This window comes from Canis lupus, chromosome 21 (assembly GCF_048164855.1).
Source record: "Canis lupus baileyi chromosome 21, mCanLup2.hap1, whole genome shotgun sequence".
In the NCBI taxonomy this organism is placed as follows: Eukaryota; Metazoa; Chordata; class Mammalia; order Carnivora; family Canidae; genus Canis; species Canis lupus.
In genome coordinates this window covers 16,350,992-16,363,463 of record NC_132858.1, presented here as the reverse complement: position 1 = coordinate 16,363,463, position 12,472 = coordinate 16,350,992, and the positions used below count along the sequence as shown (strand labels likewise).

General features: G+C 35.3%; 1 protein-coding gene and 1 long non-coding RNA gene across 2 annotated transcripts in view; one reads left to right on the top strand and one right to left on the bottom strand.

The window, feature by feature from the left end:
* Positions 1-12,472, bottom strand: part of LOC140612761 (uncharacterized) — a 69,014-nt gene that overhangs the window by 9,846 nt on the left and 46,696 nt on the right. The gene's annotated exons all lie outside the window — the stretch shown is intronic.
* LOC140613399 (olfactory receptor 10AG1-like) lies at positions 3,478-4,443 on the top strand. Its single transcript, XM_072791927.1, has one exon. It carries the CDS (start codon positions 3,478-3,480, stop codon positions 4,441-4,443), a length of 966 nt encoding a protein of 321 aa, XP_072648028.1.

The window sequence follows — 12,472 nt, the reverse complement described above, 5'->3', positions numbered from 1 at the left end:
TCTGAAGTATTTTTTCTAGGTAAAGACAATATTATAGGAAACTTCATTTTGAGCCAATACACTGTAACAAATTTGTGTTATATTTATGCATGCAACTTGATAATTCAGTGAGAGATTTAAAGCAAAGCAATTCATGAAATAATGTTACAACCATTGGGGAATCCAAAGAACATTTACTTTAAAGAAAATAATAATAATAAAATTAAGGACAGAAAATAGTGAAAATAATTTTAAATTCTATATTGCTTTTAAATTAATTTTAGGTTTAAGTTGATAATTTATATTAAATATATAAATATAGCTGAAGCTCAGGTGGCTTCCAGCATTTAACTGAAGTAGAGTGCTGTTATATCTTCCCTTAATCAGTTGGAGTTTTTCACAGAGTCAAAGCTTGGCTTTAAATAAAACTATTACAACGTTAAATTTTATTTCCCCTTATCAATAAGAACTTAAATATTTACAAGAAGTAAAGTAGCATAATTTTGTGGGAGCACATGAAGCAAATCTCTGTTCTTTCTGCTTTCTTCCGCTTTTTTAAAAAATATTTTTATTTATTTATTCATGAGAGACACAGAGAGAGAGGCAGAGACACAGGCAGAGGGAGAAGCAGGCTCCATGCAGGGAGCCTGACATGGGACTTGATCCCTGGTCTCCAAATCATGCCCTGGGCTGAAGGCAGCGCTAAACCACTGAGCCACCTGGGATGCCCTGCTTTGCTCTGCTCTTGAAAATACATACATAAATCTCACTAATTCATGTTATACATCAATTGTTTAATCATCAAGATGTTGGGTTTGCACAGTTAGAAATTACATTTTATTTAGCACAGGAAGTAATTTTCTTCCAATAATAAGCATGGGATTATTTATGTTAAATAAATGCCATTCATAAAAGAGATACATAAAGATTGGAATTTTGTTGTCTTGTTTATTTATCCATTTCTCTCCTTTGAGAATAATGATTCTTTTTAAACATGTCTGCTTCTCTACCTAATTTCAGGATTAAATACTCAGCACGCTCTTAGGTGTACAAGATCTATAGATCCATATTAATCCCAACTAGAAAAACAGTCAGTCCTTACTTCCCAAGGCCTATAGTATTAGTGGAAGAAAAGGCATATAAAAGGAATTAGCCAGACTGCAACACTCTTGGCTGAACGGTGATAAGTACTCTTGACATTAGGTTCATAGAGTAGAGATAATAATATAAACAAAATTATTAGCAGAGAATTCATGGAGAATTCACATCTTAAGAGCTTGACATTTTTATAACATTTTGTTGATTGCTCTGAGATCTTATTCAATATCCACATTAATCATGTGAAACAAAGAAAAAGTAAATTAGAGAACCTTTTTCATGCTGCTTAGAACAGAGAATACAATTCAGAAGAATAAATTTTATTTTTTAATAAGTGATAGTAGCTACCTTTAGAGAGAGTTTTATAAGTGCTTCGAGTTGTTTTACACATATGAAATGAGTTAATTAATATAAAAATACTAAGGATTGGTAAAATAGTTAGCCAGTTTTGTAGTTGAATAAACTATGCACAAGGATGAAGCATCTCTCCTGAGGTCACAGAGATACCCGATGGTGGAGCCGTAACTTAAATCCAGCCCATCTTGGCAAGACTGTATTCCTTTATCCATGGCACTGTAGTATGCAGTTTGGTGGCCAAAGTCCAAACACACCAGAATGGAGAAATGGAAGGCCTGAGGACGAATCTTGAGCCCAGAAATTCCAAGGGTGAAATGTCTAAGAATTCATTCACTTTCATGTTTATGCAACACAGAATCAGCTCTGAGAATGAGTGAGTGCCTCTTAAATTTTGTATCTGAGGAGTCTCACTCACCTTACCCTAGTCCTGGCCCTGATGAAAGGAAAGAATGAAAAAATAAACATGATCACCAACAAGTAACTCAATAATTTTATTAAATATAATTTCATTAAACAATGTGGTGCAACCCTGGAGACTAAAGACCTAAGAACATAATATCATATTCATAGTATATTCATAATTATTGTTATAAAACCATAACTAATAAAAAGTCAGAATAAAATTGATAGGTAATTTTACCAGTATTATTTAATTGAAGTATCACAAATAAGAAAGCAAACTTTAAAAAATCTAAACAATTTTGCTTAATGTCATAAAGGGACACCCAGGTGGCTCAGTGGTTGAGCATCTGCTTTGGCTCAGGGCATGATCCCGTGATCCTGGGATCAAGTTCCACATCAGGCTTCCCGTGGGAAGCCTTATTCTCCCTCTGCTTATGTCTTGGCCTCTCTTTCTGTGTCTCTCATGAAAAATAAAGTCTTTTTTTAAATACCACACAGATAATAAATTATTGAGTTAGGATTCAAACTCAAGTCCAATTTTGAAAAGTAGGCACTGGGGCACCTAGGTGGCTCAGTTGGTCAAGCATCTGACTTTTGGTTTCTGCTCAGATCATGATCCTGGGGTCCTGGGAGTAAGCCTGAGTCAGGCTCCATGCTCAATGGGGCATCTGCTTGGGATTCTCTCCCTCTTCCTTCTTTCTTTGTGTCTCCCCCCACTCACATGTGCTCTCCCAATCTCTCTTTATCTCATATAAACAAATAAAATCTTTAAAAAATAGGCACTGATTTGTATTCAGAACACCTATATGCACATCATCAAATTATCTATCATTAGTGAGTCTCAATATTCTTATCTCTAAGAGAAATGAGTTTATAAATTTATCTGGAGAGTTTTTGAGGAGGAGCAGAGATAGTGGAGATGCATACTGCACACAGACGCACATCTTTTCTCCCACTGCTCCCACACACATACCCCAGATAATGAACACACTCCAGGCTATTCTTGTTTTCCTAAGATCACTCTCTTATGTCCATCTGTATCTATGTTCCAAGGCAAGTTTTCCTGAATAATATGCCCCATTTAGTATCCTACCAAAAGGTATTTGTTTTATTCCCCCATGTGTGATAAAATATTCTCTTTTTTGTAGACTGCCCAATAATAAGAACTGTATAATAAGAAAATGTAAGATCAAGATCATCAAGTGAAGAAGTGATAGAGTAATGAAGAGTTCAAGTAGAAAGTTGCAAATGTATGGGGAAGACAAAGTCTGATACAGTTCTACTAAAGTATGGTAGAGAAAAATCATAGGGAAGTACAACAGGATTGTCAAGAAATATAATTAAGAATTAGATCATATGGCATAGCTGGAGCTCTATTTTCAGTGATTGCCAATTTTCCCAGTGTCTATGTTGAGCAAGGCATAGTTTGGTTTTTCAGAAAGTGTATAGAATGCTCTTAAAGGAAATTTCAAGGGAGTGCGTTCAGTGATAATCCACAGGATCTAAACTGAGAAAGTGAGAAATACACAAATAGTAACATTATTAAATTAGAAACAATTACAGTGACTATAAAAACTGAATGTAGATACCTAATAAAACTTAGAGAATGGGAACTGATCCATTAAGGTAAAATAACAGTACATGCTAAATTTACCCTTTCCACAGATGAAACACCAAGAAAAACCACCAGAAGATAATCTAACTGAACTGATAGAATTTGTTCTCTTGGACTTTGCTGATGTTCCCCATCTCCAGTGGCTTCTATTTGGACTGTTCTTAGTCATCTACATCATTATTGTGATGAGTAATGGCATCATTTTTCTAATAACAAAACTGGACCCTTCTCTCCAGACCCCTATGTACTTTTTCCTAGGCAATTTTTCCTTTTTGGAAATCTGCTATGTATCAGTTACTCTCCCCAGAATGCTCATGAACCTTTGGACCCAGAGAAGAACAATTTCTTTAGTTGCCTGTGCTACCCAAATGTGCTGCATTCTTGTGCTGGGAACCACTGAATGTTTCCTTCTAGCAGTGATGGCCTATGATCGCTACATGGCCATTTGCAACCCTCTACACTACCCTTTAATGATGAACCAAAAAACTTGTATTCAGCTGGCGGCTGGCTCCTGGATCAGTGGAATTCCAGTCCAGATAGGGCAAACAGTCCAGATTTTCTCTCTGCCCTTTTGTGGCTCTAATTTAATTGACCACTTCTTCTGTGACATCCCCCCAGTACTCAAGCTTGCTTGTGGGAACACATTTGTGAATGAAATGATGGTCTACATAGTTGCCGTGTTGATTGTCACAGTTCCATTTCTGTTGATACTTATTTCCTATGGCAAAATCATCTCCACAATCCTTAAATTGCATTCAGCCACAAGTCGGGCCAAAGCCTTCTCCACCTGTTCATCTCATCTTACAGTTGTGGTGTTGTTCTTTGGATCAGCCATTATTACCTATTTAAGACCCAAAGCCAGTCACTCAGCAAGAATTGACAAAGTGCTTTCTCTTTTCTACACAGTTGTGACTCCCATGTTTAATCCTCTCATATACAGTCTAAGGAACAAGGAAGTCATAACAGCTTTGAGAAAATTGCTATGTAAATAATTCACTTTATTAAAAATGTTATACTTGCAGGAATTGATTCCTTAGATATCAGTGTTGAAATATCAACTGGTATTTATTTTAAACTTTAATATTTTTTATACAATGGTAAATTTTTTTCCAAATTAAAAGTTACTTGTAATATTGTAATGTGTCAAGTCATACATTTATGTACATGTCATCAAATACCAAGTCATTCCATTGGTAATTTTATAGTTTTATTGTATTTTATTGTCCTCTCTTAGTAAGAACTTTTGACAAGGATTGATGTAATAGATGTAGCTGTAATATAAATTCTGTTATATCACTTACTGGAAACCATATCATTCATTTCCGTGGAATTGTAACAGATACTTTAAGAACCAGGTTGACAATGAACATTTTTTTTTACAACAAACATTAAAATAAGGAAATGTGTATATCTAGCAATGACTCTACAAAAAAAAATCATTTTTTAAAGACTAGTTATTTGAGAGAGAGAGGGAGAGAGAGAGAGAGAAAGAGAGAGAGAGCGCTCACACAAGTATGGGAAGCCACAGGCAAAGGGAGAAGCAGACTTCCCTGAGCAGAGAGCCTGATGTGGGGCTTGATTCCACAAAAGTGAGATCATGACCTGAGCTGAAGGCAGACACCTAACTGACTGAACCACACAGGTGCCTCAAGAAATCATTTCCTAAAGAAAAAAGCACTGTTCACTGGAAACATAGTTTTCTAAATGATTTCGGTGCACCAATATCAGTCAATATTAAGCACAATTTATGCTACTATCAGATTAATCATTTCTATACAATTGAGTCTTATGATTTGATAAAAGCGAATATTATTATTAAAATTCATATATAAAGTGGAGAAAGTTATGGGAATATATATTTTAATATGATTTTCTAGAGATGATAGTGTGATGGGAAAATTAGGGAAAAGAAAAGAAAATTGTATGAAATATATCTACTATAGGGGCACCTGGGTGGTTCATTTGATTGAGCCTCCAACTCATGGTTTTGCTTAGGTTATGATTATAACTTATGTTCTTTCTCTATTTGTATTGATATAACTAACCTTATTAATTGTCAATATTTATGTCTATATAATGAATCCTTTGTATATGTAGGCAACAGATCTCAAAGGAAGCATGACTTATGACTAGTTTTTCCAATTAAAAAAGAATACATTGAAGCTTGCACCTGCTTTTAGAACTTTAGTCCATAAGTGAAAAACTCAGTTCTATTCACTTGCATATGAACATATCAAAACTATAAAAGATATAATGGAAATGATTGGCTATAGAAACAAATTAAAAAATAGAAAGATAATATCAACAATAAAAAATTCCAGAAAAATTCCAATCAGAAATCAGATAATTCCCAAAGGTATTTATTATATGTGGAATGGAATGAGACAGATATAAAAACTTCCCTCCATTTTCCTTGTCTTTTCTGTCTAATACAGAAAAAAGAAAATTGAGATATAAGATAAAATAGGGGGAGAACATTTACAAATATTAATAACTCTAATAAATGTCAACTAATCATTCTTATAGAAGGGCAGATAAGAGCTATATTCTTGGGACACTGTGATTCTTTTTTGCTAGATAATGAATTTCCAGATATTCCCCCTCCAAATCTGTGAACAGTATCAACAATTATTTTCTCACCTAGTCATCTTACAATGAAAGTATACACTGTATGTTAACTGAAATTTAAATAAAAACTTGAAACAAACAAGATACCACTTTCAGTAGTAATATCACACTAAAAATTTATGTGTCCCACAAATTTTTAAAAATATAATGAATATGTGCACCTAATGTATGTACTTTGTAGATTATAAATATCTTTATTTTCAAGATAAACTTTGTTTCTTATTTTTAGATTGTGTTATCCAGAATAATTCATTCATAGTGCTAAGAAGTTAACTTTTCTTCTTTATTTTTAAATCAATTTGCCAACATGTAGTACATCATTAGTTCCAGATGTAGTGTTCAATAATTCATTAGTTGCATACAACATCCAGTGCTCATCACATCACTGCCCTCCTTAATGCCCATCACCCAATTACTCTATCCCCCACCATTTCCTCCTGAGCAACCTTCAGTTTCCCAGAGTTAAGAGTCTCTCATGGTTTGTCTTCCTCTCTGATTTTTTTCCCATTCAGTTTTCCCTCCTTCCCTTAGCGTCCTTGTACTTGTTCATATATTCTGCATATGAGTAAACCATGTGATAATTGTCTTTCTCTGATTGATTTATTTCACTTAGCATAATACTCCCCAATTCCATTTACATTAATTTAAATGGTGAGTATTCATCCTTTCTGATGGATTATATATATATGATATATATGATTTATATATATGTATATATATATGATATATATATATGATTAGAAAGCAAAATGTTTTGGAAAAATGCTGCTAAAAGTTCAAAGGAGAATTGTCAAACTTTTCCATAATAAGCTGTATGCACAAAAAGTACCTAGGTGTGTGTTTGTGTTTACCATTGGCATATAAGGCAAATAGATCACTAGCTAGCTAACTAGATATATAGGAAAGATGACAGAGTTCTTGGATGTTTGTGTGTGTACTCCAGCACATTAGTAGACATTAATTTCTAGATGGTTTCATACAATTAATTATACTTTTGATAATTAACTATTGCCATACACATACACTGATATATATGATGTTTCTTTGAGGGTCATTATTCTATGGCAGTCAGAATATTTGGCAAAATAGTGAGTCCATTAATTAATCAACAGTCTTCTCCATACATTTTGTTTACATACTGAAAATATACGTAAACATTAAGAAATTATTTCATATCCTAAGTCAAATGAAAGGAAACGAGATTTCAGGAAATCTGTGCTCTTTTTTTTTCAAGCGGGGCCACGTTTAGAATTCAAGTAAAATAATTTAACAACTGCCTGCTTTCTTTCAGAATGATAAGGAAAAATAATAGATGACAATGGGAAAGACATTAGACAAAAAAGAAGTCTATACTCTGAAAATCAATTGACTGGAAGCAAGAAGAGACATGACAAGAAAATAACATGATATGAAGAATTGATATAAATCTAAATGATATTCCATGTTTGCAAACAATTATAGATCATTGATGCCCAGGAACCCAAATCCTTTTTGTGTATAACTCGAGAAGCCAAATCAAACTAGATTTTTGTTTGTTTAAAAAGATACGGGAATTTTTTTAAATAAATTTATTTTTATTGGTGTTCAATTTGCCAACATACAGAATAACACCCAGTGCTCACCATGTCAAGTGCTCCCCTCAGTGCCCGTCACCCATTCACCCCCACCCCCCACCCTCCTCCCCTTCCACCACCCCTAGTTCGTTTCCCAGAGTTAGGAGTCTTCATGTTCTGTCTCCCTTTCTGATATTTCCTACCCATTTCTTCTCCCTTCCCTTCCCTGAAAGGGAAATACCCTTTCACTATTATTTATATTCCCCAAATGAATGATAGGGGAAATTTGGAAGCTGTTGTAGAAGGATTTGCATTAACATAGTGGAAGTTAAAATAATTTCCATGTTTAAATTTTTAGCCTTTAAAAATACAATGTGTAGGGGTGCCTGGGTATCTGTTGGTTGAGAATCAGACTCTTGATTTCAGTTCAACCCTGTGTCAGGTTCTGTGCTGAGCATGGAACCTGCTTAAGATTCTCTCTCTCCTTCTCCCTCTACCCCTCCCCCCTTTCTCTCTCTCTCCCTCTCTCCCTCTCTCTCCCTCTCTCTCTCTCTCTCTCTCTCTCTCTATATATATATATATATATATATATATATATATACCCTCCTCAGTGCCCGTCACCCAGTCCCCCCAACCCCCTGCCCACCTCCCCTTCCACCAACCCTTCCACCGCCTCTTGTTTGTTTCCCAAAGTTAGGTGTCTCTCATGTTTTGTCTCCCTCACTGATATTTTCACTCATTTTCTCTCCTTTCCCCTTTATTCCCTTTCACTATTTTTTATATTCCCCAAATGAATGAGAACATATGTTTGTCCTTCTCCGATTGACTTATTTCACTCAGCATAATACCCTCCAGGTCCATCCACGTTAAAGCAAATAGTGGGTATTTGTCGTTTCTAATGGCTGAAAATATTCCATTGTACACATAGACCACATCCTCTTTATCCATTCATCTCTCGATGGGCACCGAGGCTCTTTCCACAGTTTGGCTATTGTGAACATTGCTGCTATAAACATCAGGGTGCAGGTGTCCCAGCGTTTCACTGCATCTGTATCTTTGGGGTAAATCCCCAACAGTGCAATTGCTGGGTCATAGGCCAGGTCTATTTTTAACTCTTTGAGGACCCTCCACAGAGTTTTCCAGAGTTGCTGTACCAGTTCACATTCCCACCAACAGTGCAGGAGGGTTCCCCTTTCTCCACATCCTCTCCAACATTTGTTGTTTCCTGTCTTGTTAATTTTCACCATTCTCACTGGTGTGAGGTGGTATCTCATTGTGTTTTTGATTTGTATTTCCCTGATGGCCAGTGATGCAGAGCATTTTCTCATATGCTTGTTGGCCATGTCTATGTCTTCCTCTGTGAGATTTCTGTTCATGTCTTTTGCACATTTCATTTCATGTTTGTTTCTTGGGTGCTGAGTTTAATAAGTTCTCTATAGATCTTGGAAACTAGCCCATTATCCGATACGTCATTTGCAAATATCTTCTCCCATTCTGTAGGTTGTCTTTTAGTTTTGTTGACTGTTTCTCTTGGTGTGCAGAAGCTTTTTATCTTGATTAAGTCCCAATAATTCATTTTTCCTTTTGTTTCCCTTGCATTCATGAATTTATCTTGCAAGAAGTTGCTGTGGCCAAGTTCAGAAAGGGTGTTGCCTGTGTTCTCCTCTAGGATTTTGATGGAATCTTGTCTCACTTTTAGATCTTTCATCCATTTTGAGTTTATCTTTGTGTTTGGTGTAAGACAGTGGTCTAGTTTCATTCTTCTGCATGTGGATGTCCAATTGTCCCAGCACCATTTATTGAAGACTGTCTTTTTTTCCAGTGGATAGTCTTTCCTGCTTTGTTGAATATTAGTTGACCATAGAGTTGAGGGTCCACTTCTGGAATCTCTGTTCTTTTCCATTGATCTATGTGTCTGTTTTTGTGCCAGTACCACACTGTCTTGATGACCACAGCTTTGTAGTACAACCTGAAATCTGGCATTGTGATGCCCCCAGCTATGGTTTTCTTTTTTAAAATTCCCCTGGCTATTCGGGGTCTTTTCTGATTCCACACAAATCTTAAGATGATTTGTTCTAACTCTCTGAAGAAAGTCCAAGTATTTTGATACGGATTGCACTAAATGTGTAAATTGCCCTGGGTAACATTGACATTTTCACAATATTAATTCTTCCAATCCATGAAAATGGAATATTTTTCCATCTCTTTGTGTCTTCCTCAATTTCCTTCAGAAGTGTTCTATAGTTTTGAGGGTATAGATACTTTACCTCTTTGGTTAGGTTTATTCCTAGGTATCTTATGCTTTTGGGTGCACTTGTAAATGGGATTGACTCCTTAATTTCTCTTTCTTCAGTCTCATTGTTAGTGTATAGAAATGCCACTGATTTCTGGGCATTGATTTTGTATCCTGCCACACTGCCAAAGTGCTGTATGAGTTCTAGCAATCTTGGGGTGGAAGCTTTTGGGTTTTCTACGTACAGTATCATATCATCTGCGAAGAGTGATAGTTTGACTTCTTCTCTGCCAATTTGAATGCCTTTTATTTCTTTGTTTTTGTCTGATTGCTGAGGCTAGGACTTCTAGTACTATGTTGAATAACAGTGGTGAGAATAGACATCCCTGTCGTGTTCCTGATCTTAGGGGTAGGGCTCCCAGTGTTTCCCCATTGAGAATTACATTTGCTGTGGGGTTTTCATAGTTGGCTTTTAAGATGCTGAGGAATGTTCTCTCTATCCCTACACCCTGAAGAGTTTTGATCAGGAATGGATGCTGTATTTTGTCAAATGCTTTCTCTGCATCTGTTGAAAGGATCATATGGTTCTTGTTTTTTCTCTTGTTGATATGATATATCATATTGATTGCTTTATGAGTGTTGAACCAGTCTTGCATCCCGGGGATAAATCCTACTTGGTCATGGTGAATAATCTTCTTAATATACTGTTGGATCCTATTGGCTAGTATCTTGTAGAGAATGTTTGCAACTGTGTTCATCAGGGATATTGGTCTATAATTCTCCTTTCTGGTGGGGTCTTTGTCTGGTTTTGGAATTAAGGTGATGCTGGCCTCATAAAACGAGTTTGGAAGTGTTCCATCTCTTTCTATCTTTCTGAACAGCTTTAGAAGAATAGGTATGGTTTCTTCTTTAAATGTTTGATAGAATTCCTCTGGGAAGCCATCTGGCCCTGGACTTCTGTGTCTTGGGAGGTTTTTGATGACTGCTTCAATTTCCTCCCTGGTTAGCCTGTTCAGATTTTCAGTTTCTTCCTGTTCTAGTTTTGTTGATTTGTGGTGTTCCAGAAATGCATCCATTTCTTCCAGATTGCCTAATTTATTGGCATATACCTGCTCATAATAAGTTTTTAAAATCGTTTGTATTTTTGTATTTCCTTGGTATTGGTTGTGATCTCTCCTTTTTTCATTCATGATTTTATTAATTTGAGTCTTTTTTCTCTTCCTTTTAATTAGGCTGGCTAATGGTTTATCTATCTTTTTTAAAGGTTTTGTTTATTTATTCAAGACAGAGAGAGAGAGAGAGAGAAAGAGAGAGAGACACCGGCAGAGGGAGAAGCAGGCTCCATGCAGGGAGCCTGACATGGGATTTGATCCTGGGTCTCCAGGATCGTACCCCGGGCTGAAGGCGGCACCACACCCCTTGGCCATTGGGGCTGCCCTCTCTCTTTCTATCTCAAAAAAAAAAAAAGTGTACCCTTAATTCTCTGGAAAACTAGATTTTGCCTTCTTCTCCAAAATTTTTGAATTTTTAACAAGACTTTTTGGATTCAAAGATCATGTTTATATTTTCATAATATTGTTATGAGATAGTAATATTAGACATTATTACTATTTTATAGACAATTTTACAAATAACAGTTGAGTTGCTCAAGAATGAACATTTAAGGTAAATTAGAAATAAAAATCAGCTATCTTGATTCCTGAACTAATGCTATTTCCATTACACTATAGCATGTGCTTGACAAAGAAGAGATCAAAACAGCATTCTCACATATATTGTCATTATCTTCAACATCCTATCATTATCACCATGGTGAATATATGCAATTCTTCATATGTGTAAGAAAATATATGAGGTAGGTTAACATATTTACATCCATCCATACTTATAAAAACAAATATGACATAGGGCATCATGTTAAGGTGGAAGGTTAAAATGCTAGTCCTTAAAAATGAAAATTCAAACTTATACATCCAATATTATAATTAAAATGCAGGCCTTTCAAGTAAGGTGATGAACCCTGATGTTATAGCAACTGATAAATTATTGAACACTACATCTGAAACTAATGATGTACTATATATTGGCTAGTTGAATTTAAATTAAGAAATAATTTTTTAAAAATGCAAGCCTTTATAAAGAGAAACTAATCCAAAGGGACAAATATCTACAAGGATAAGCAAACTTATAAAGTGACATAGTTGTTGGATAAATAATACAGTCTTCAAACATTAACAAAAAATGTTTAGAAATAATGACAGTATCCTCTGAGTTGCACACTCAAAACAGAGAAGTGGATTTTAAGTGCAATGTTGATAAATACCTTAAGTCTTCTTATCTGTAGGATACTTATGATTGATTAGTTCTTGATTTTATCTGTACTCTCTAGTAAAAAGAGTCTTATTTTATATAAATGAAACAAGGATAAAAGGGGAAATAATAGTCACCGTTACACTAATTTACCTATAACTTATAGGCAGACAGTGTTGGGCATTCAATGTGTATATATTACTATTTGTGATATTGAGTAATCGTATGTAAATGTTTTTTTCTTGCTTTCTCCCCTTTAAAGTTTCAAATAGGTTCTTTAAGTGTGAGAAAAGTTAT